The sequence below is a fragment of the Physeter macrocephalus genome, chromosome 9 (assembly GCF_002837175.3).
Source record: "Physeter macrocephalus isolate SW-GA chromosome 9, ASM283717v5, whole genome shotgun sequence".
NCBI lineage: Eukaryota > Metazoa > Chordata > Mammalia > Artiodactyla > Physeteridae > Physeter > Physeter macrocephalus.
In genome coordinates this window covers 27033027-27058017 of record NC_041222.1, presented here as the reverse complement: position 1 = coordinate 27058017, position 24991 = coordinate 27033027, and the positions used below count along the sequence as shown (strand labels likewise).

At 53.4% G+C, this 24991-nt stretch overlaps 1 protein-coding gene across 1 annotated transcript in view; it reads right to left on the bottom strand.

Annotated features, from left to right (window-relative positions):
- The window catches only part of SHB (SH2 domain containing adaptor protein B), a 139836-nt gene that overhangs the window by 15391 nt on the left and 99454 nt on the right, over positions 1-24991 (bottom strand). Inside the window, 2 exon segments of the mRNA XM_007107112.4 lie at positions 12105-12224; positions 18376-18547. Coding sequence (XP_007107174.3) covers positions 12105-12224; positions 18376-18547 — 292 coding nt within the window.

Genomic DNA, 24991 nt, shown 5'->3' with positions numbered 1-24991 from the left:
TTGGAAGGTCTGCAAATGTAATTCTGAAAGGTCACTGCCAGCCCTTAGTAACCTGGGCTCTGGAGGGCGAATCCTCTCATGTTGGGCATTCATCCTGGCAGCTTCTTGACAACCTCTGTCCACAGGGTGGAGAGTTTTCTCAAAATTAAATCTCCGGCTCTTTGCTCCCTAATGAAATTGATTTCTGCCTTGATACACAACAAAGCTTTCATTTTATTATTTGGCTAGTGTTTGACCACATTAATTACAGTTTTTTTCAGCATGGCTGCAAGTAATTGAGTTCCCAAAAGTTACTTACTATTGGAACTGATTGCTTTTTAAAAGCACAACTTCCACAAAAGTAAAACAGTCAACCCTCGTTTCATCACAGAAGATTTTTAGGGGGTAAGACTGGAACAATTGAGGACAGGAAAAAGTATTTTTCTAGCCTGAAAATCTGAACTCAAAACGGGATTATGCTCCCATTTGGAGACCGTGAATCTGAAAGGTGGGTGTGCCCAGCACACACCACCTCATGCATTTGCCACCTCAGTGGTTTCATCATCACTTGTGTCAGAACTCATATACTGCCCCAAGTTTTTAATCATTGTTACTGGCACAATTCTACCTGCCTCAGAGGATACGCTGCAGAAGCCTCTTCAATTTCTAACACCGGGTACCAGGGACTGCAAAGTGCCTGCCCGGCACCGTGTAAATGCGTTTTTCCCTGGGATGCTGTGTTCAGCCAGGGTGGGGTACACACCTTTAGTGTCAGGTGGAAATGAGGGGCATGTGGCTACTCTTTGGCAAGTTGCGGGGTGGGAAGGAATTGTGGAAAAGATAAAGGACCAGAGATGCAGAAGCTGTGGGGAGACAGAGAGAGAGCTGACTAGGACTTCAGAGTTTACAAGGCACATCTCTGTCCACAATATTATTAGTCACCTGAGCCACGGGGGGCTTATGTGGAGGGGGCAATTGAAAAGTTGGCACCACAGGGAGTTGGCACCACAGGGAGAGGGGACACTGCAGAGACCTCTCCTCTAATACCAAACCTAATCATCCTTCTACCTTTCTGTTATTTCCCAATACATTATTATCGTCCTAGGCCCTGCTCACATGCCACCTCCTCCAGGAAGCCTTCTGAGATGCCCCCAGTCAGACTCACTTTCTTCCTCCCTTACTTATTCTCTGCTACACCTCCCTCCATCACAGCAGTCACCTATTCTTGTCCCTGTGCCTGGACTACAAGCTTAGACTCTGATGTGCCTCTGTCTCCCCATCCAGTCAAAGGCCTGGTGCCTAGTAGGAACGCAGCAGTGACACCTACACTGCTGAACTATTGCCCCTGCCCTGAAAGTCTGTGCTGAGAATGTGACAAGCTGGTCCTCAAGCCGCCAAGGGCCGTGAGCAGCGTGTAGATTTTCAAAAGGAAAATAGAAAAAAAAAAAAAAAGTTCTAATTAAAGCATTTCTAATAATCCAGCTTTGCCAAAACCAATTGTTTCTGATATTCCTCCTAGGTAAAGCAATCCTTAAAAAAAAAGGTATTAAAAGTGGCAGAAAGCACCCTCAGCTGGAAGGCGGATGGCAGCTTCTCACTGGGGGAGGGCTGCCCAGAAAAAGGCAGGGGTTTTTTTGAATTTTATTTAATTTATTTTTTTATACAGCGGGTTCTTATTAGTTATCTGTTTTATACATATTAGTGTATACATGTCAATCCTAATCTCCCAATTCATCCTACCACCACCGCCACCACCCCTCCGCCACTTTCCCCCCTTGGTGTCCATACGTTTGTTCTCTACATCTGTGTCGCTATTTCTGCCCTGCAAACGGGTTCATCTGTACCATTTTTCTAGGTTCCTCATATATGCATTAATATACAATATTTGTTTTTCTCTTTCTGACTTACTTCACTCTGTATGATAGTCTCTAGATCCATCCACGTCTCTACAAATGACCCAATTTCGTTCAGAAAAGCGCAGGTTCGAGGCACAAAACGGAAGTGTGTGCATGTGTGAGTGTGACGCACCCACACTCATACACAGCAAAATATCATTTTTATAGCTTTAGCGTTTGAACTGTGGGAGCAAAGACGAGAGCTATAAAATCTGACATCTGATTTTATAAATCTGCCGCAAATACCAAGAACGTTTATGGAGAAAATGGGAGAGAAAATATAGTGTTATGGGCTCAGAACGGTAATAACCCTGGGATGGGAGTCGAGACATATGGGCTCCGCCAGCAACTCGCTGCGGGACCTTGGGAAGGTCCTTTTCCCTTCCTGTGCCTGTTTCTCTCATCCGAAAGCCAGGGTCTTGACCTGGATGATTCAAGATCCTTCTGGCTGCAAGGGCCTGAAGGTATGGGGAACAGGAAACCTTGGGCTTTTACTGAATGAAGCTGGTTGCTTCAAGCCCCGCCAAATGCCTCTGGGCGGGGGCTGATCGCATTTCCTCGGGGAGGGTGGGGGGGGGTGGGGGAGGGGGAGGCTTTGTGTTATTTACCTAGCTGTTAGCAAAGTAAGACCCCCAATACTCCCCCGGGGAAAGCACAAGGCTCTGTAAATAACACCATCTGCATTCATACAGACACTCAGGGTTTACAAAGAGCTTTCCCTTCTGCTGTGTCCCTGAGCCTCGAGGCTGAGGCTTAGAGACATGAAATAACTCGCTGGGTGACCCTCATGGCTGGTGGAAGCAGTGGGATTCAGGCCCTGGTCCTCTGGTCCCTGACTGCATCTTTCTCCATGTTGCTGTATCTGCTGATGGCAGATACAAGGTCTGTATCTGTCACCATGGCCTGTCCTTGCAGCACCCCACATGCCCTCCCAATCAAGCCATTCCCAGGTGGCTTTTGCAAAAATATTATTAAATAAGTCCTATTAACAAGATGTTAGAAATGTGATTGGAAAGAAATATTTTTCTCATTTGAAGAGACCACCCAGTGCCTCAGAAGGGAAGCTGTCCCAGGGCACGAGAGGCTTCCTGGCAACAGTTGGAACGCCTCCCACAGCAGGCGAGCCTTACAGGGAGATTTATGGGGGCTGATATGAGATAATTAAAAACCAGCTGGAAATGTAATCAGGGTGGCTCTGACTCTGGAGGGGACCAGGGAGCCCTCGGGGGAGCAAAGGACAATGCCGTGTGCTTGGCTGGGAGGGGAGATGCAGCAAGTCAGGAAGGGAAAACCCAGCCCATCAGCAGGCACGCTGGGCACTGCCAGGCTGGTGGGTGCTCTGGACAATGGGTTGGCAGTGTGAGTGCGGGCACCCCTTGCCTCTGGTTTTGGGCAGCTGAGTTAGGACGAGTTTCCTGGGTTTTTCAAAACCATTCCAGGTCCATGTTGCAGCTGGTGGTGCCACCACTCACCCGGCTGTTCAGATCTCTGGATGAGGCCCCTGACTTCTCGCTCTTTCTCACCCTCTTCAATTCTACCAGGACACGCACTGCCCTAGTCCTTCGCTGAGCTGTTGCAGCCTCCTCAGCAGCCAGCGCTTCACCCCCATCTGCCTTCCAGACACCTCCACATCAGAGGGGGTTTCTGAAAACCTCCGTCTCTGAAGTTCACTGTTTTCATTTAATCTCCTGCACGGGGCATTTGAGGAGCTCCTAATTGCACCACTTCCTTTAAACCTTTTAGAAGGAGAAAACACGTTGTACACTAATTGAGCAGAAAGTTCATTTTCCCTCCATCACTCCTGAAAGGATGTGAAATCCTCTGTGTAGTGAGAGCAAAGACACAGACGGCCCCTCTCCCCTGCCTGCCCTTTGTCTCAGGCCGATGCAAATGCTGCCAGAAAATAGGGCCTGGATGAGAAGCCGAGAGGCAAACAAGCTTCTTCCTCTCTCTGGTCTCAGTTTCTCCACCTGTACAGGGCATTGGGCCAGGTGATGTAAAAGGTCTCTTTCTGTTCCCCAAATCCCAAGATTTCTGCTCAAGTGTACTTAATGTATGAGAGCTACTGTCCTGGACCAGGTTCTGGTTCTTGTAATCGACTCATAATGTCTGAAGATGTGGAGGGAGAGATAAAGGGTCAGCAGGACAGTGAGGGGGACAGAAAGGAATGCCTGTTGAAGTGGTCATCATCTTCAGGTACTGATCAAGAACTGGGAGATCAGAGAGGTTAAGTGACTTACCCAAGGTCACACAGCCAGAACGAGGGCAGCCTGGATTTGACTCTAGCCCTGTGATTTGAGTCTCAGTCATAACAGTGCAGGATTTTCTCAAGTTGCAGCTTGCATAAATTCTAAAATCCCACCACCATAAAGGGGAGTAGATGCGGGCTTGGACAGATCCAGACAATTCTCAAGCCTCTGGACCACACCAAGTTCTTTCCTCAAAAACCCATGGCTCTCCAAAGTCTGTAACAAAGACAGTGGGCTACCACTCACTTAATGCCTGCTGGGCACATGCCAAGCACTTCACATATATCATCTCTTCAGGAATACCTCTGTAAAACCCATTTTATAGATGAGGAAATTGAGGCTCAGAGATGTAAAACCCATTTTATAGATGAGGAAATTGAGGCTCAGAGATGTTAAGTCCCTTTGTCCAAGACCACCCTGCTAGTAAGTGGTAGAGCTGGGGTTCAAGAGCCCAATCCAGACTGATCCAGAGCCCATGTCTTCTGCTGCACAGAGCTGCCTCTATCCTGGGGATATGGGGAGGAGTTAGTGATGGAATATATTGAAAACTGTGGATTGGAAAGTAGGCAGCTTCTCTCCTCCTGGGCTACTGTTTCCTCAGAATGGGCAGCTCCTTACCCTACCCATCCCCAACTGCCTCAACCCTCCTCACTTCCCAAGGCCCACGTCAAATCCCCTCCTCACTCCACCCCTTCCTGCCATCACTATCTGCCTGGAGTCAGTCAGCTACTCCTGTGCCAGTCTGCCTGACCCCCACTTCTCTTTCTTCTGTACTCCCCCTCCTCCAGCCCTCACACCCACCTGGCAGCTCAGAGAGGTGCAGAGTCACGGGAGCAGGCAGCCAGGAACCCAGGGCCCTGGTCAGCAGAGCTGGGCAGTGCCCCGGGCGGCACACATCTGCCTTTCTTGAAGCTTTGCCCTCAGGGGCAGGCTGGGGAGGAGAGCAAGTGGTGGTGATGGAGTCCTACATCCTGGAGCAGGAGGTCATGCTGGGCAGGGAACCCAACAACGGCCAGGGAGGTTCTACTGCGGTCTGGGGGACCACCCTGGGGGCTTGGCCATGGGAGCAGCCCCCATGGAGCTGAGAGGCTGGAGCCTCAGATGTCGACCTGACAAGGGGCGCTCAGATGGCAGAGGGTAATGAAGTCCGTGCTTCCTGCCGATGATCGAAGGGCGAGCAGCCTTTCCTCATCCCCCGCCCCTCCCGGCCCCACAAACCTTTATTACTTCTTGCTCCTGGCTGTCAGCAGCAACAAACTAAGATTAATCACTGGCCCGCCTGCCTAGACCCAGACATGCCTACTGTTTGAAAACTCTCTCCTCTACTATATAAATCAACGAGGGGAGAGAAGAAAGAAAAACAACTCTAACAGAAATGTGCCCCCAGCGCCCCTGGAACGCAGCCCATCAGCTCCTCTGGCCCCGCTACGCTCACCACCCTCCCAGGAAGCATCTGTTGGGTGAAGGCTGGCTGCCCAGCAGTCAGCACAAACCCCAAGCTCCAAGCAGGAACCTGACGGGCCTCATTTAGCAATCAGAGCAGGAGGCGTTTTCTTGTCCCACCCCCTCCTTCCCACCTAGAGAAGGAGGTGGGGCCTTCCCACCAACCTTAGGACTGAGCAGAAAGACAGCTTGTCCTGACCGTAGAGTCTTGGACCTGGAAGCAAATTTACAAATCAAATGCCAGACCCTCTTTCTATGGGAACGGGGGAAGACACTCGCCCATGTCATCCAGAAGCAGATATAGCCTAGACGCACCCCGAGGGCGCTTGACCTGGTGCAGCCCTGTCCACCTTGCTGCCTCCACGGCAATTTCTAAAGGCTCCGGCTAAGCTGGGAGGAGCGGAGACTGGCATATACCTGCTGAGCTGCGTTAATTATTACAACAGCTTCATGAGAGTGGCCTACATGGCTTCCTAGGTGATGATCAGGGAGGTAAAGTCATTGGCCGAGAACCACACAGCAGGTAAGAACCCAGGTATCTCTGGCTGCAGAGCCCATGCTTTTCCCTCTACATCTTTAAAGGGCTGCCCTGGATATCCCCTTGGGATGCGTGCCCACGTGCTGCCCACCTCTTGGACTGTGCTAGCTCGGGTGGCATGTCTGTGGACATGTCGGGGAGAGGGAGGCAGAGTAGGGTTCCATTTGACACCCTGGTTCATGAATGGTTCTAGAATACAGCTCTGGGGACATGACTGCAATGCTGCTCAAAACCTTCAGGAACGCTCCCTGACCTACGGGTTAGAGTCCCCAGTTCCTCAGCCTGATGACTAGGGCCACACCTCTCCTTGGCTCCCATCAGTGTTATGGGTTGTTCTTACACAAGCTCTGCACTTCCTGCCTCTGTGCCATTCCCTCTGCCTGGCTGCCCTCTCTACCCTGTGCATAGGTCTAAGATCTGCCCAGCCTTCAAATACCCCCTCTTCTGGTTCCTTCCCTCTTTCACAGCCCTGAGCACTTTCTGCCTTGGGGAGCCTTAAACACGTTCTATGAGTATCTGAGTTACCCGTGTAAATACCACTTCTTCCCCGCTTGGGCTATGAACTCCTGGAGACTGGAGCCCACTAAATAACGAGACACTGAAGGGGCAGAGCTTATGGGCTGAGGAAGGCTCCTGAGTGATCAGGGCTGAGTTGTACCCTGATGGAAAAACGTCAGACCCCAGAAATGTCTCCTGAGGTCAGAATCTGGGCTACGCATTTGCAAGGATGCTGTGAAGTTTGCCTTTGGGGATTTGAAAGCTGAAGGCCCCTTTGTGAGGGCTTTCTGGGGGCATATCCCCCACTGGAGTTGGGGCTCTCAGTGCTTAAAGAGAACAGGGCTGGGCCCTTGTCAAAGGAGCAGAGGCATCCCTGCTGAGGCCTCAGGAGGGCCACTCTGTCTGCCCTCATCCCAGGGGGGCGCCCAGAGCAGGCAGAGCCTGCCCGGTGTACGAGGAGGCCCTGGCGTTCTCCCTGCCTCCCCGGCCCTCAGCGGCAAACCCTCTGGTCTTTGGAGTCCTGTTTCCCTCATCTTGTCCAGATTCCTTTGCAAAAACTCATGAAACTAGAACTTGCAAAGAGTCATTCACAGTCCAAAGTGCCTAAAGAACCCTTTTAATGAGATTTTTCATCCCTTTCCCCCACTGCTTGCCTTTCCAAACAGTAAACTGTGTTAGAGGGTGTTTTCTCGCCAACTTCTAAAAGCTCAACCTTTCGCTTCCCTGAGGCTAGAGTGAGTGTAGCAGGGGTCAATGGTTGGTGCTGGGGCCAACGTGTGTGCTGATGGCTGAGAGGGCGCCAAGGGTCTGACGCCCTGTCAGGTCAGGCTGGACAGGGAAAGAGGGAGAATTCTGCAGAAGGAGGGGATGAGGGCAGTGTTCAAAAGCAATGAGGCAGGACCTCTGCAAGATTGCTTCACGGGTGGGGGCGTCCGCCATGGAGGGGACTTGGATGCGAGGAGGTGAGGGAGGCAGGCGCCGTCTTGGATTGCCACGGGTGTGGGGGGTTTTGGTGAAGGGGCAGGTGGGTGGCAGCTTAGGCTGGTCCAGGGATCTTCCTGGTCCCCACAGTGGGAAGCAGTCGCCATCTCTCTTGTCAGTGTGGTCAACTGCCAGCTGGGGAGCTGGTCAGTCACAAATCCCCTCTGGGTCTCAGTCTCCCCAGCCATGGAGCAGAGGGACTGGACCAGGCAGGCCTCTACTGTCGCTTCAGGTTCGACACCGATGACCTTCTGGCCGGTGTAAGGAGTGCTTGGGAGGGGGTGGGGAGACACTGGGCTGGGAGTCCTCTGCCTCCACTCCAGTCTCAGCTGGTCGGTCAGCTTCCTCTACCCTAAGGTGAGAACGAGGATGGTGATCTCTGCCCTGGCCACCCCGCGGGGCTGTCCCGAGGTGAACGCGCAGGCTTTCTAAATCGTGAAGTGCTGTGGATTTGCAGGCTGGAAGTGGGGTTTACGCATACGGGCGGGTGCCTGAGAGTGGGCACTTCGGTGGCCCCGTCACTAAGAACTGAGTCTCAGCTCCTCTGCAGAGTGCGAGTCCTGCCCAGGCTCTTCTGCATCTCCAGGGCTTTGCCTGGCCTGTCCCCTCCACCTGAGATGCCCACCAACTGTCCCTGCCTGGGGAATGCCTACCCTTTCTTTAAGCCTCAAGCGTACCTCTGCACAGCAGCTTCTCCAGACCCTCTCACTCCAGCGCCAGCTCCGGCCCCCAGAGGCCTCTGTGCAGACCTGCAAGCAACAAGGCCCAGACTGGGAGCTCTGCAGCCTGGGCCGGGCTGTCCTCGCCTCTGCTCCCTCTCTGCTGCCTAGCCTAGTGCCTGGTACCAAGGGCTCTGATAAATATCTGCTGAGGGAAGGATGGGAGGGGTGGAGCGCCCTGTCCTCTGGGGCCAGACTCCCCCAAACACTTTCCTCCACCCTAGAATACCCTCATAGCATGACCCAAGGCTCATATGATAATATCGCCAGAATTCCAATGTAAATTTGCACCTCACTCCTGATAACGCCACTCCCCACCCTACCCCCACCAGGCAGGCTTCGGGATGTGAGAGTCCCTGGACCTCCATGGTGGCTGGCAAAGCTGGCACTTGCCCCAAGCAGCCGGGACATTCAGTACCAGGGCAGTTCCATTTGTGGTTGAGGTGATGAATGCCAGGTGTCTCTCCCTGGCCGGCAGCCTGACTGGTCACTGGGAACTGAGGCTGCTCTGGAAAACAAGCCCACCTCCGCTTAGCGGGCTGCCCTGGCCAGCCACGGATGGCCTAGCCCTCCTCCCCACTTCTGGCCTTCTTCAAGAGAAAGCTGACCAGGTAAGACCACCCCTCTGGCGTTTGGGAGCTAATGGCTCTGACAAGCATGCAAAACTAAACCCTCCACCTCCAGCACCCATGGGCAGAGATCAGTCATCCAAATTGCACTCCCTGATGATGAGAACTGACAGGACGGGTCCAGGAAGACAAACCTGGGCCTGATGGCAGAGTGCTCTGATCTGGGATCCCAGCGCAGGCCCCTGGGCTGCGCCCTCAGTCTCCTCCACCTCCTCCCCTCGCTTGGGAGGTGCAGGGGATCCTGCCACAGCACTCCAAGGACAATGGGTGGCTGAGCCCACGGGCAGGGGAACTCCCGAGAGCCAGAGACACTGAAGAGCATCTATGTAAGGAGAGCAGCATCACCTCTCATACACAGATGAGGACACTGAGGCTCAGAAAGGTGATGTGGCTGCCAAGGCCACAAGGCCAGCAAGTGGGGAAGCCCGGCCCCTGGACTATAGGCCTTGTTACAGAGCAGAAGAGAATCAAGGTGCTCTCCATCCCGAGAGTGGTCCTACAGTCTAGGGAAGGGCGCAAACCTGGAACGAACAGGGAATTACGCCCTTAGGACTTTGACAGAAACACTCTTCTGAAGACCCATCTGTGAGCTGGCATTTGGGCCTGTTTGTATAACGGAGGGCATGGGCTCAGGGCACTCAGAAATGGACCACGCAGGCACTGCTGGCATGAGTACTCCTGCCACTGGCTCGAGATTCCCTGTGTGCTCCCATGCTGGCGCCTCAGCCCCAAAACATCCTGGGAACTTGGGAGGCTGTTGCAGGCAGGGCTGTGGTGGGGTCACCAGGGGCCCCGATGTCCAGCCAGGCCTGCCCAGTGCAGGGGCCCAGCACGCACCCAGTGAAAACATAAGCGCAATGGGGCCCTGGCCCTCATGGTGAACGACTGGGCCTGGCATGGGGAGCCCCACCCTTTTCTCCGTGCATTCAATCAGCCCTCTCGGGAAGACTCCCTCTGGCCTGGTCCCAGACGACAGGATTCCAGGAAGAATGAGATCCACTGAGGAACTCAGAGACTGCCAGCGTGATGAGAGTGAGGAAGCCCAGGGTGTGGGCAGGCTGTCTGGGTCAGCAGGGAAGGGTGGTGACACAGGAGTCCCATCTCTGATGTCACCTGCTTCTTTTACCTCTTGCAGTCCAGAAAGGAACAATTCACCTTGAGGTGGGAAGGTGAAGATCTGGAAGCCTCATTCATGGGCACCTGGGTTGCTAGGTTACCTCGAACAGTAAGGGACGGAGGGGACTGCATGGAGCAGTGGGGAGTTGAAGACCCCCTGGCCCCGGGCAGCCCAGCCAACGGTGTGCACCTGTCCCCCACCGTGGCCCTCTGGCTTTGGCCGCCTCCAGCCCAGCCACGGTTTAGTGTATTGAATTTTCCTGGGCTGCAATAACTGGCCTGATTCTTTAAGCTGTCAGGCCCGATGGTGGACGATGAAGCATGCACGTGCCGTTTTGTCCTGAGTGCCCTCCCAGCTGCTTAGAAATCCCCTCCACGTCCTCCCTGGCAAGGCGGTTGTCCAGCTCCTGGTTGCACACCCCCAGTGATGAGATACTCGCTACTTCCTGAGGCAGCTTTGGATCGCTCTGATTCCTGATTGGCTCTGTTAGAGAACTGCGCCTCTCACTGACCTGGAATCTGCCTGCCCATAACTCTCCCATCTACCACTTCTGCCCTGATGTCCTTGAGAGATCTGTGGTTCCCCCACATCTCCACACACCCTCCCTCCTCCAGGCGGACTTCCAGTGCCTCTGCTTCCTGCCCAGGCTCTGCTCTGCAGTTTGTCACTGTCCCTCTCAGGTGGGGTCAGTCCTGAGCAGAGAACACAGGCCAATCTCTCTCTCCTTGGCTGCACTGACCCTACTGACTACACAACCCGGCCTGCACGGGGCTCTCCTGACAGCTGCATCCCAGCAGGCCCTCGCTCCATCACATGGCCTTGAACAATGGCGAGTAGAGCAGAAACGAAGCAGGCAGAGGGCTGCACCACTCCTGGTGGTCTGTGCTGGCTGAAGGGCCTGGGTTTATACCCCAGTTCTGTCACTAATTCTTTAAATCCCTCCTCTCTCCAGGCCTCAGTTTTCCTGTCTGTAAAATGGGTTTCAGACAATCCATTGGGTTCCATCCAGTAACAGCACTGAATGATGAAGCCCTCAATCAAAAAACACTTTTCTTATGACAGGGCCACCTATCCTGAAAGCAATGGCCTCGTATCCAGAAAGACCTGACAAGTGATAACGCCAGCAAGATTCTTCCTGGCTCTTCCCAGTGTTCCTCACAACCTTTGTGCGACACCTAAAAGTGAAACTTTCCCCAACAGCAACCTAGAACGTAAGGAAAGGGTGGTTCTCACGGTGGCAGCAGGAACAGTGGGGAGTCAAACACCCGGCTTTGAGTACTGGCCCTGCCCCATGGGCCAGCCATGGCCCCTCTGTGAGCCTTAGTTTCCTCATCTGCAAAATGGGGACAACATGTTTCTCATCAAAGTGCTGTGTGAGGGTTGAGAGAGGGATGAGTCATGCTAAGCACTTCTATAGTCCCTGGCTCACCGTACATGTGAAAGCTATTCTTGGATATTTAATATAAATTCTAGGAAAATGCCCCCCCTCTTTGCGGGGGGCAGAAACAAAGGACATTAAAAACCCCTCTGTATCCCAGAATAAGATGAAACCTTCCCCAACAGCAACCTAGAACGTAAGGAAAGGGTGGTTCTCACGGTGGCAGCAGGAACAGTGGGGAGTCAAACACCCGGCTTTGAGTACTGGCCCTGCCCCATGGGCCAGCCATGGCCCCTCTGTGAGCCTTAGTTTCCTCATCTGCAAAATGGGGACAACATGTTTCTCATCAAAGTGCTGTGTGAGGGTTGAGAGAGGGATGAGTCATGCTAAGCACTTCTATAGTCCCTGGCTCACCGTACATGTGAAAGCTATTCTTGGATATTTAATATAAATTCTAGGAAAATGCCCCCCCTCTTTGCGGGGGGCAGAAACAAAGGACATTAAAAACCCCTCTGTATCCCAGAATAAGATCAAATTGGAAAAGCGAGGCTTGAAATAACTCATGCTGGCAAGTTTCCTTGGGGGACACTGGCGGGTCTTTCTGCCCCAGACACTGGGGCCGGGCCGCGCATCGCTGGAGGCTGCCGAGGTCCCAGGAGGTGGCCAAGGTGTACTCACTTCAGGGAGAGGGAGTAGTCGTGCCTGCTGGTCTGGCTGTTCCGGACAAGGTAGCTACACTCCTTGCAGAGTCGCAGCAGGTTCTCCGCATCTCCTCTGCTGATGGCTCCGTGATACCATCTGCGGAGAAGAGACGGGGTCAGAACCCCACAGGGACGGACCCCCACAGCTGACACCCTGAAATCTGCTCCTCCCCGAGGAGGCTCAGCCTCTCCGAGGGCAGCTGTCGGCGTCCCGGGCCTTCTTGTCACGAGGCAGTGCACTTGCGTTTGCGTGTGGGCGTGCACCTGTGCACATGTGTGTATCCGTGCGTTCAGTCATTCACTAGACATCGACCGAATGCGTGCTGCATGCAGGTCCTGGGGAGAGAACAATGAGCAGACCTGCGATCTCCTCGCCATGAAGCTTACGGTCTAGTGTGGAGGCTATGGAGGAAACGAAGCAGGGTTGCCTGGCTTGGAGCTGGCGGGAGGGACTGCTATTTTAAGCAGCTGCCAGGGAAGCCTTCTGCATAGAGTGACATTTCAGCGTGAACCTGAAAGAGGTGAGGGAGGAAGCCACGAAGGACAGCAGCTGGAAAAGAGCATGCCTGGCAGAAGGAAGGGCGGCAAAGGCAGGAGTGCCTGGAATGTTTTGGAAACAGCAAGGAGGCCAGCGTGGCCGGTGTGAGGCAAGGCGGTGGGGTGGGTGCTGAGGCCGAAGAGGCCACGCAGCAGGGCCGGGTCGGGGGCCTCGCGCTCAAGGCAATGCAGGGACTCTGGCTTTCTCCATCTGAGTGACACAGAAGCCGTCAGAGGGCGCTGACAGGAGGGACACGTGCTGGCTCTGTGGCATCTGTGGGACTAGTGGGCGGTGCTCATCCCTCAGGAGAGCAGGCAGTTGGGGTGGGGGGGTCACACCAGTGCTCCTGCCAAGTGCATCTGGCATCGACCGGGCACGTGGAAATCCCAGTGTCACTGCTTCCGGACAGCATGTGGTGAGTGGCAGAATCAGAAGGGAGGGGTGCAGTGGCAGATGCTTGACTGCAGAACAAAAGGGGAACGTTGATTTTCAAGACTGAAAAAGCTGAAGGTGAAATTTCAGTGGCAGAGTGAGGATCCTAAGATGCCGGTCAGTGGGTATACTCAGAACGGGTCTCTGTTTACGTTACAGTCTCTGAGGGGCTGGATCAGTGGGAAGGTGGCCAGAGATGGGGTCAGGAAGAGAACCAGAGGTGCTGGATGGTCAAGGATGGATCACGCTTTGGCCACTGAGTCACAGATGCAGCTCTGCCACTGGCCAGCCGGGCAGTCTGGGGCAAGTGGCTGAACCTGGGTACACCTCGGTTCCCTATCAAGTTAGGATCACTCCACCCCTGTTTTGGGGTTGTGAGGATTAAATGGGATGATTAAAGGGATGATTAATGGGATGATTAAATGGGATGATAAAATGCACCAGCATTAAAGGGCTGGTGCACAGCCTGCAATGGGGTGAGTTTCCACAAACGGCAGCTACGAGTATCAGCTGAAAGAGACTGGACTTGCTGACGGCCAAGGGTCACTTCCCCAGCTATCATTATTTCAGGCTGCTGCTCGCCGCGCAGACTGCATTTTAAGCTCCCAGGTGTATGGGGGAGGCTACCTCCTGGACCTGCCCAGGAGTGCCCTGTGAACAGTACCCGTGAGAGTTCTGGTACAGACATTCTGCTTGGAGAAAGGCGTCGCACTGCCTTTCTCTGCACTTTCTGCCATTTATAAGGCAGTGTTCTGAACAGTTAGCAGCAGTGGGGATGACATAATTATAACCTAAAAAACACCCGACCAGCTCTAGGAAAGCAAGGACTGGAGAGTGAGTAAGATGTGAGTATCCCCATCCAATGAGCATGTGACCGAGTCCCTGATCGCCCAGGAGGTGACCGCTCACACTCCCAGAGACGTGAAGGCTCAGGATATGCTTAAGAAAGGATACATGACTGTGTTTGAGAGAAGAGGTTAGACAAGGATGGAGCTAACTTTAGAAATAAGAGCTAACAGTTTTGCCATGGTTGTTTTCCTGGGAAATTTCACCTGGGTAACACAGCCCCAGTGAGCTGACAAAACGCTGTTTTATCCGGAAAACAAGTTTCAGCTATTTGAAGCAGAGCCGTCCTCAGGGAAGGCCTAGAAGTGGTCTCCAGGGAAGTGCTGTCCGCATCTGCCCCCTGAACACAGGACAAGCAGCACTAAGGGAGGCCGTGGCAGACAGGCCTCCGGGGGCTCTGGATCCTGTTAAGGATAATCCCTGGTGGGTAAACAGGATAAGCTGCTGGTTCCTTCCCCCGCTGCTCCAGTCACTCCACAGGGAGAGAAAGGCAGGGGACTCAGGGTCGAGGATCAAAGGAGAACCAGGAGTTTGGGAGAGATGGGGCAAGGGACACTAGACTGGAGGATGGGGAGAGGGCAGCCACTGGCCAGACTGTCAGCAGGAGGATGGCCACCAGGAGACAGGATGGGCCTGGGTGGTCCTTGGGGTTGGGGGGCACGGCTGGGGACCAACCCCTGCGCCCGAGGATGCTTTGTCTAGACTGAAAAGAGATTCCAGGCAGCAGGCCATCTTGGGGATGTGCTGGACTTTGCAGAGCTGGCCACTCAGGCCAGAACCATAAGGATTAAGAAGACTCGACCATAGCCATCTAGTCTAACCAATATCCATGAGCTCATCCAATATTTACTCACCACTTACTATACCCTTGATCTCACAGGACTGATGCAGGGAGATGGAGAATCAACAAACAGATTCAGGAAACAATGTCAGATAGTGACAAGTGCTATGTAGGAATACTGGGTTTGTGAGAAGGCAGTGACTGGGGCAGGGGAGGTGCCTACTATGGAATGAATGGACAGGTGAGGACCCCAAGGAGATGGCATTTGACCTGAGAATCTGCACTGTGAGAAGGAGTCGATCATGTAAAGAGCCAAAGAAAACACGTTCTCTGCAGAAGAACCAGCAAATGCAAAGGTCCAGAAGTAGGAATGAGCTTGGGGTGTTCACGGAGCAGAAAGGCAGCAAGAATGGTCCAGCACTGTGAGTGTGGTGAGTGGTACAGGATGAGGATGGAGAGGAAGGCAGGGTCCAGTTCCCTGAGGCCTTGTGGGCCAAGGGAAGAAGTCTGACTTTATTCTAAGCATAGGGAGGGCAATTAGAGTTTTAAACAGAGATGCTTAAGAGATACTTGCTCTGGATGATCTTTCAAAAGGTTAGCCAGGCTTCCCTGAAGAGCGGCCAGAGGGGAAATGAAGCAGGAGACAAGAGAGGAGGCTTCTGCAGTGGTCCAGATGGGAGGACATGAGATAAGAAGATGGACGGATTCGGGCTGTGTTCTGGATGGAAAACTGGCAGAACTTAGAAATGTACTAGACGCGGTATAACGCAAACAAAGGAATCAAGATGACTCCAGGGTTGTGGCTTGGGCAACTAGGTAGATGTGATGCTGTTTGTGGAGGTGGGGAAGCTGGGGAGGAGAGGGTGTCCAGGAGAAGATCAGGAGTCCAGTTTTGAACGTGTTAAATTCAAGATGCCCATTCGTCAGCCAAGTGAAGATTCCACAAAGGCAGCTGGACGTAGGAGTTGGGAGTTCTGGGAGAGGTGTGGGCTGGGGAAGCGCACTGGTGAATCACCACCAGCATCCTGAGACTACCCAGGGAGAGCACGTAGCTGGAAACGGAGCCTCGGACAGTCTAACCTTCAGGTCAGGTTGAGGCAAGGATCCGGCGGGGGAGGCAGGAGTGAAACCAGGAGCAGAGACTGTCTCCGAAGGAGGGAGCCGTCTACTGTGCCGGCTGCCACAGAGGTCAGAGGAGGTCACCTGGTGACCCGGGCAGAAAAGGGAAGCAGATTGTGGTGGGTGAGAGAGTGGCAGGTGATGGAAGGGAGAGAGGACGTGCTGACACGTGGGGAAAAGTTCCCAAAGTCCCTCTTTGGGGACTTTGTCCATTGAGTGGACAGCTAGCTATTCACTGAGCACCTGCTATGTGCCAGGCACTGTTCCAGGCACTGAGCAGTGGTGACCCAGGCAAGTTCCTGCCCTCATGGAGCTTATGTTCCCAACAGGGACCAGAGCCAGAGGGGGATGTCCAGTCAGGATTACTTCTTTATTTGCTTTAAGAAGTTCATGACTGGCACATGTTTATATGCTGATGGTAATAATGACACAGGATGGAGGGGGCGGTGGGCTGCCTGAAGAAGGCCGGGAGCAGTTGCCCTGAGTACCTGAGCAGCCTTTCCACCGTCCCAGGAGAGCAAGCAAGTGGTAGGGGTACCCGGGCAGATGTGTGACTGTCCACCCTCAATAACCCTCTAAGACTGGGGCACACCCCTCAGTGTTCCCATGTTCCCTCTCCTCTGTGCTAGGGTGGAGAGAAGTAAGGGCTTCAAGGGGCCCCCTAATCTCTGAGGCAACACCAGTCCAGGTGGGGGATACAGTGAACCTGGGTCCTCAGGCTCCGCTGGAAGTGGGATGTTTTTTAAGCCCATCTCTCGGGTGATGAGGCAGGGTCTCCAGCAGGCCAGAATAATCCCAGAGAGATGAGACGAGGGCGGTGGGGGTGGGGGTGGGGGGTGGGAAAAGCCAGTCATGACTCTGGACTTGGCCGAGGGCCTTGTTGGGTGGGAACAGGAAAGGAAAGGCAGAACTGCCCTCAAGGGGCCCATGAAGTTCCATCTGGGGGTGGGAAGAGGGTAGGCTGGGCCGCTGACCCCAGGCAGTGATACAGCGTGGAGAGAGGAAGCACAGGGCCAGGAATCAGAAGATGCGCACTCTAATCCCAATCGGACAGACTTGACAGTGGCCTTGACCTTCTATGAGCCTTAACAGTGACTCCATGAACTGGTTGCTGAGACTGACCCAGGCAGACCTGGGTCAGGATGCATGCTGAATAGCTCCCAACTCCCAGGGATCTCTGGATCATATTTTGTTTGTTGATTAAAAAGCTCACAGTTTGATCAGAAATAAGCAAAACCTGCCACCCAATCTGTGTGGCTGTGAGAAGTGACTAACACAACACCCGCTGGCAGCGCACCCCACCTCCAATGTGCCTGATATAGCAGGCACAGGGCTGTCACAAAGGAGGCTGCAGCACACGCTTAAAAAGGGGCACAGGAGCACATGACATCATTTGGAAAACTCTGCATCCTGCTCAGCAAGGGAGCATTTCCTGTGAGGGATGCACTGCCGGCTGGGTGAGACCAGAATCCCCTGGGCGGAGACTAACATAGTACATAATGCACACAATGAAGTCTCGTAAGGAACCGGCTTGGTGTCAGCTACTCTCTTGGCCTTACTGAGTGCCTACTCTGTGCCGGCCATGTGCTAAGGGTGAGGGGAAAGTGTGTAGGAGAGGAAAGTGAGGGCAGAGTGTGGGGTTGAGTCATGGAGTTCGAATCCTACCTCTGTACTCTGAGCCATGATATCCTAGCCAAGGCTCCACATCTCTTAGAGCCCTGATTTTCTCATTTTGCAATAAGATGATAACCCCACTTATCCCACATTCGCTTGTTAAGAGGATGATACACCTGATGGTGCCAGCACAGGATCCAGGACGTGTTTTATTAAGTTCCTGGAGGAGCTCACTCTAGGGTAGGTATGTGGAATGATGAGAAACTGAGAAAGCAGTCTGGGGGCAACTCACAGAGTGAGTGGCAGGTGGGACTTTATCCTGGCGGTGATGAGGAGCCACTGAAAGTTTCAGAGCAGAGCAGGGACCTGACACCCCAGCAGAGAAGGGAGATGATCATCACGGTCAAGGGGAGGGGCAGTAAACACTGAGCAGCGGTGTTGGGGAGAAGCAGGGAGGGAAAGGGGCAGCAGGGATGGGACTTGGACGCCAATTAAAGCTGGGAAATCTCTGGGGGAAACCCAAACCAAGAGTGTCCAGGTCTTGCCCAATTAATATCAAGCAGATGTGGGGCAAAACCATCACTACAGCTATAAAAATAAATCTAATATACAATTAGGCAGCAAGATTTAGTATACATTCAGCTTTTCAAAAGCTCATTTGCTGGATGATGAAAGTAGAAAGGAGCATATAAGAGTGAGGGGTGCACCATGTGGACATTTTCACAGAACTTCCTACTAGCCAACCAAGGGAAGGCAGGCGATACAGTGTGGAGAGAGGAAGCACAGGGCCAGAAATCAGGAGACACGCACTCTCATCCCAATCGGACAGACTTGACAGTGGCCTTGACCTTCTATGAGCCTCCACAGTGACTCCATGAACTGGTTGCTGAGACTGGGCTTTGCTCCCTAAGAACTTACATTTGCTTCTCCAGTGGGACAGCAGGATCCACTCTCTCTCCCAGGATCCCACAGAACTCGGGGCTCCCATGTTTGATGGGCTTGAAGCCCCCTCCGGGAGCTCGAAGCTGGCGCCGCCGGTCCCGGGAAGGCGAGGGGGATGACTGCCGTTTCTCACTGCCGTTAAACTGGGCTGCGGGGGAGAGAGAGAAAGAGCACGGTTACCTGGTTACCCAGAGCTCAGCTCAAGGAGTGGCGCATAGTGGGGTCATGGTTGATGGTTCTCGCTGGGGCTTTACAACTTGCAGGCAGAAGAGTTCCAGGCAACGAACAAACATGGCTCAAAAGACGTGGGCTTCCTAAAACTGAACAAGCATGTGCCATCAAAAAGCAGATGGTGCATTCGAGAGGCTGGTTGAATCCCCAGAGGCCACTGAGCTCAGCCTTATCCCCTAAGGAACCCTCCTGCAACCTCCATCAAAGGTGACACGGCACTCCCAGAGGGGGCACAGTCCCCTAGACAGTTCCTCATTTTCTGCCAAAAACCTGTCTCAAAGTGGCTCCTCTCCTCCTCCCATTCTCCCATCCCACCTGGGGTGGCACAGGCCACATCTGCCCCCTTTCTCCTAGGACAACCCTAGAGGGTTCTAATCGAGGGTCATGTTGCATCACCCAAGTCTGCTCCTTGTCCTGGACCCAGCACCCAGGGGAGCCTGGAGCAGTGCCCGGCACAGCGGAATGGGTCCTCCAGTGTGCCTTCCTCCTGCCCTGGACCTGTGGGAGTGTTGTTCACCCCACGGGCTGGGGAGGATGCCTCTTGAGGGCAGGACCCTGGAGATACCCCACAAAAAGCAGAAAATACTGAGCTAAAACTGGAGTTGCCAGAAGTGTTCCTGGAGACGGGCTAGTCCACCTTGCAAGTTATCTCTCTGGGCTTCAATTTCCTCACCTGAAAAATAGGGATAACGACCGTACCCACCTCATGGGGCTGTTGTGAGGATTCTGCCAGGTGATGTACAGCCATCTATCTTAGCAGAGCGCCTGGTGTGCAGTTAGTCTGTGCTCAGTCAATGCTATTATAAATATTTTCTTTTATTATGATTTATATTATTATTTTTATTATCATGTCTGCTCAGTGTGGACACAGTACTAAGCACTTCCCAGAAGCTTCCAAACTGACCTGAGTCCCCCCCTCCTAAGCTGGCCAGTGACTGGCTGTGTGCCTTGGCTAAGCTGCTCAACCTCTCTGAGGCCCCATTCCCTACCTTACCAGGCTGCTGTGGAGATCACATGAGGGACTACATACTATGGGCCCAGCATACACAGCACGCTTAGTAAGCTGGGCCAGGGCCTGCGGAACGATGTTCCCAAGGCCACATCAAGGTGCAGGCCCATGGACACCCAAAGGTATAAAATCTCCCCCCAACCAGCAAGCGTGGATGTGGCCAGCTGTCCTCCAACACCAGCCGCACAGCAACCAACCTCACATTCACAGAAGGTGCAGGGAAACCCCTGCCCTGACAGTGGTGATGTGCTGTCCATGGGGATGGAGGACTGTGAATGAACCTGTTGCGTGTCTCAGGCACGGAGCAAGATCATCCATCAGGACTGCGAAACATTTCCATCCCTCCAAGACACTCTTCTGTTAATCACTACAGAAAACAGAGGGAAGGGGCGAGGAGGTTCCTGCCAATGGAAGGCCCTAAACAGGTTGGACCCATGTGTACATGGTCACTCTCATGACTGCAGTGGGGTCCAGCAGGCTGTCCACCCTAGACTCTCATTCACATGTGCCAGGCACAGTTCAGGGTTGGGGAAACGGCAGTGAGCAAAACAGAAATCCCTGTCTCTGGAGCTCAGGGTCCGAGTGAGGAGAGATAGACGACAAGTGAAATGAGTCAGATCCACAGCACACCAGCTGGTGCTAAGTGCTCTGGAGAAAACAAAAGCAGGACAGGGCAGGCCTCTTGAAGGATGGCATCTGAATAAATGACTGGAGGAAAGGAGGGCCGAGCCACGTGGACATCTGGGGGAAGGACATTCCAGGGAGAAGGAAGAGCAAATTCAAGGGCCTTGAATTTAGGAACAGGCCAAGGGTGACAGAGAAACAACAGAGCCCAGGGCAACTGGAAGGACTGGTGTTGGGGGGGCTGGGGGGGGTTTGAGGGAGCAGGGCCAGGTGGTGGGGCTTTGGAGGCCTTGGGAAGAACTTCGGTTTCATACTGAGAGAAATGAAGAGCCATTCTGATGTTCTGACGGCGGGGAAGGCTTTTGACCTGGCACTTTTTAACAGGATTGCTGGACTGACAAGGGATGGAGGACGCGGGTATATGGGAATTCTCCATACTTTCATCTCAATTTTGCTGTGAACCTACTTAAGAAAAAATTGTGAATTAAAAAAAGAGAGAGCAAGATGGAAGGGGAGCAAGGCCGAGCAGCGAGGAAGCTCCTGCAGGATGGGCTGGCATGGGAGAGGTCGGTGGAAGTGACCGTGAGAAACCAGATTCCGGCAGAGGCACAGGACTGGTCTGTGTCTTCAGACTGGAGTGAGAGTGAGACAGAAGATCAAGATCACTTACAAGCTTTTGGCCTGAGTGCTGGAGGATGGGGCTGGCATCGTCCAGGTGAAGAAGACTCACAGAAAACTCTAAGCTCCGTGAGAAAGTAGGAGGGAGACCAAGCTCCAACCTCCAGACGCCCACAGCCTGTGATGCCAGGACTGGCAGTGTGGAGGAGGGGCAGAGGGAGGACTCACTGGGGGTTCCTGCCCTCCTCTCCAGCTACGGTTCTGTCCTGTGTCCAACCACAGGGACACACAACAAGATGGCAATGACCTCAAGGCCCTTGTAGGGAATACGTCCTGGGGTTGTGTGTCTGAGAAAGGCCTCCTCCATTTGGCTGATGAGCTGGGCTTTCACAGTGGTGATAGGGGGTGAAGCTCAGAGCTGGGGCCCTGGCACACATGTCACCATGGGCCCTTCCCTGGCTTCTCAGCAGCCCAGCTCCCCCACCAGGGCTCCCACTGAACCACATGAGCTCTCATGGCAACCAGTCAAATGGGGTGTATGCTCTGGGAGGGGGCGTGAGGAAGAGGGGAAGCAGGTTCTGACCTGAGCCCCCTAACTTGCAGAGTCCTGGATGGGTGACCTTGGGCGGCGGTGAGCACTATAGGATCAGGTAGACAGGTGAGGACCTGGTCACCCTTCTAAAGAGCTGAGACTTGATCCTACGATGGGTTGAATGAAGGAATGCCATTCTTCAGATTGGGCTTTAGAGACCTCTCTGACTGCTGATGGAGGGTGGGTTTGGGGGCAACCCTGGAGGCAGAGAGACCAGTTAGGGAAGGCTGAATCCCTCAGTGATGAGAGGGATGTGGGAGGCGACTCCAACAGGACTTGATTACGTGTGGGGCGAGTCAGGGAAGACCCCTGTGTGATGCCACACTGAGATGGAGATCGGGGCACAGCAGCGGAGGGGGTCAGGGAGCACAGGGCCAGTGTGTACTTTCCCACGAAGCCTCCCCTCTGCTAACTTTCTGATGTCGGGAATGGAGAGGAGGCAGTTCAGCAGGCCTCTGGCCCCTGGGGGTGAACAGTGCCGGAGTGGGCAGAGGAGCAGGGGTCGGGGAAGGGGCTAGGCGGGAGATGAGGTTCTAGGCTTAGTTTTGCCACAGGCTGAGGAGAGGAAGAACCCAGATGAACTGTAAGGCACTTTCACCTCTGACAACCTGGGTGTTCCACTGGCTAAAATCAGAATTGGGGGCTCTCTCCCAGTATACAATCCCACGACACACCTCCTGGCACAGAAGGCGAAAAGAGAGGCATGGAGCACGGAACACCGATCATGGAAGGAACCCAAGCTCTCACGACCAACGACCTGGCAACCTGCCTAGTCTCAGATCTCACCAGGTCCCTTTCCAGGCCGTGCTCTCTGCCTGCATTACCAGGACACCCTCCCCTCCCCACTGTCCACCTGACTGACTCCACTTGCTCTTCAGGGGTCACCTCTTCCAGGAAGCCTTCCCTGGCCTCACCTCCTTCCCCGACTTCCCTGGATCTCAGCCTATGGTACCCTAATTGCCAGTTTCCTTGTTTGGCTCCTCATGAGCCCCTCAAGGGCAGGGGCTACACCATATTTGCCCCTACCTCCCATCCCTAGAGCATGCCCACAACATAACAGGTGTTCAAAGAATGACTGAATGAAGAAACTTAATGAGCTGCTGTTTCACTGTACTGGGGAAAAATATCGGTTTTCATAGCAGATAAATTGGATAAAACCTAATAACGTCCCAGTCAACACTGTAAATCCCCACTGAATTAATTCATACATTCGCTGGCAAGCTTAATATAGCCATACATTTTAGAGGGAACAGGTGGTGATGAATGACAGGCTTAATTAGGCAAATCATTCCACCTAAAATAAAAATATACAAAAACTCCAAGTGATTCAGTAGCACAAGAAAAAAAAAAAAGTTAAGAACAAAAGCTCCAAACACAACTGCTTTTATTCCTTCTAATTAAGCTTCTCTTTAATCTGCAATTTAAAAAGGCAATTCTTTTAATTTAGTGATTTTCTGCAAAAGATAAAGGAAGACACAGCCCTCAGAAGAATATCTGCATTTAGAGAAAAAGTATGCCACCCCTGTGAGTTGTTAGAATGACAGCGTCTAATTAATTCCACCTATAGGCAATTACAAACAGAAGTCAGAGTTCTGAGGGAGGGAGGGGAGACTCAGACGGGCAGGGCCAGGCCTCTGGAGCCCTTTTGCCTTTGGTGTGATGATGGGGACCAGTACCCTGGTGGCAGTGGGAGAAGTGGCCCGGTTGACAGCTCTAGCAGCCTGTCTCCCGAGAGGGTGAGGTGGCCCTTCGTGATGTCCCAAATGTCCTTCCAAAAGCTCTGGTCTAATGACACGTCTCATTCTTTAAGACCCAGCTCAGATCTTCCAGGAGGCCCTTCCTCCCTGCAGATTAGCCTCTGCCGCTGGTGGTCCCCTTCCTACATGTATTATAGATTTTATACCAATCAACCTTGAAGTTGGGTCATTGTCAATGACAGAAGACGGCATTTCCAGGCGCCCACGCGAGCTCTAACCCTCAGGACAACTCTGCCACCCTGTGGGCAAGGGAGTGGGGGCCCGGAGGAGGGGAGGAAGAACTCCTCCAGGGTCTCAGAACTAAGGAGCGGGGCTGGCAGGGCAGGAGCTGTGCCTCACTCATTTAGTCTTTGAAACGACCACCACCTGTATGAAGTCTAGAAGCTTCGAAGGTCTGGCACAAAAGTCCCCCTTCCACAAAGCCTCCCCTGATCCCACCTGCTGAGAACTACCTTCCTCCTGGGTGGCTCACAGCACTTGGCCCTTCTCTTGTAGCTCAGTGGGCCCCCAGCCACTCTTCCCCAGTCAGCCCGGGTGTTCTGCGGGGGCAGCGCCTGGGATTTATTTTAGGCCTCTTTTTCCTCTCCAATCTCTCGTCTGTCCCTAAATTGACTGTAGTACTGGGCATAGAGATGGTGTTTAGTGAATATTTGTTTAGATGAAGTAAATGTGTTCCTTCAGGATCCGGCTCCTTCCTGCTTATCATTCAGGGCTGGCCAGAGAGATCAGGTTCCAAAATGCCAAAGGGCCTCTAAAGCACAGCTCTCTGGGCTCAGAAACTCTTGCTGGCTCCTACTTCCCTGGGACGGAGAACTCACTCTGGTGCTTGAGGTCCTCTGTGACTTGGTGACAACCTGACCTTCTGGATGCATCTTCCCCTAAAAAAACCCCTCTAGGTTCCACACCCACCCCTAGGCTCCAGTCACAAAGAATGGCTGGTCCCAAATCCATCATCTGCCTTCCTGCCTCTAGGACTTTGCTATGCTGTGCCTGTCCAATAGAATCCCTTTCTTCACTATCTCTGGTGCAAAAGTCCTAGCCATTCTTCAGTTCAGCTTTAATGCTACCTCCTGGGGGGAAGTTTTGTCCTAGACCCCCCACAGGTGGATTCCTTTCTCCTCTTCTGAACCCCGCCTCCCCTGTCTGTGCCACTGTCTGACCCCGCGCCAGTCTGTATTACAGTGCGTTATGTAGGTGTCTTCTCAGAACCGGATGGAGGTGGGGCCTCGTGCCTCAGCCTCTCCTGAACTTCCCCATGCCGACACACAGCCCATGGGGTGCAACAAGGCCAGAGAACAGAGGAAATGCAGCGGCTCAGCATCATGGAAAGGACATGGACTCTGGAGTTAGGAAGATCCGGGTTTGAACCTTGCCTCTGCCACTATTGTGTGACTTTGGGCAAGACTCTAAACCTCTCTGAGCCTTAGCTGCCTCTTCTGTAAAACAGGGCTGACAATACCTATACCATAAAGGATTGTGGAGGTGGTTAGTAACAGATGATGTACCAAAGTCCAGGCAGGCCCCCTGTACGTGGTGGTCCCTTCTCCCCATGGTCACATCCATGCTCAGAGCAGCTCCTTTACATGTACTCAAGATAAAGTACCTTGTATCAGAAACCATCTTCTTGGGCTTCCCTGGTGGCGCAGTGGTTGAGAGTCCGCCTGCCGATGCAGGGGACACGGGTTCGTGCCCTGGTCCAGGAGGATCCCATGTGCCGCGGAGCGGCTGGGCCCGTGAGCCATGGCCGCTAAGCCTGCGCGT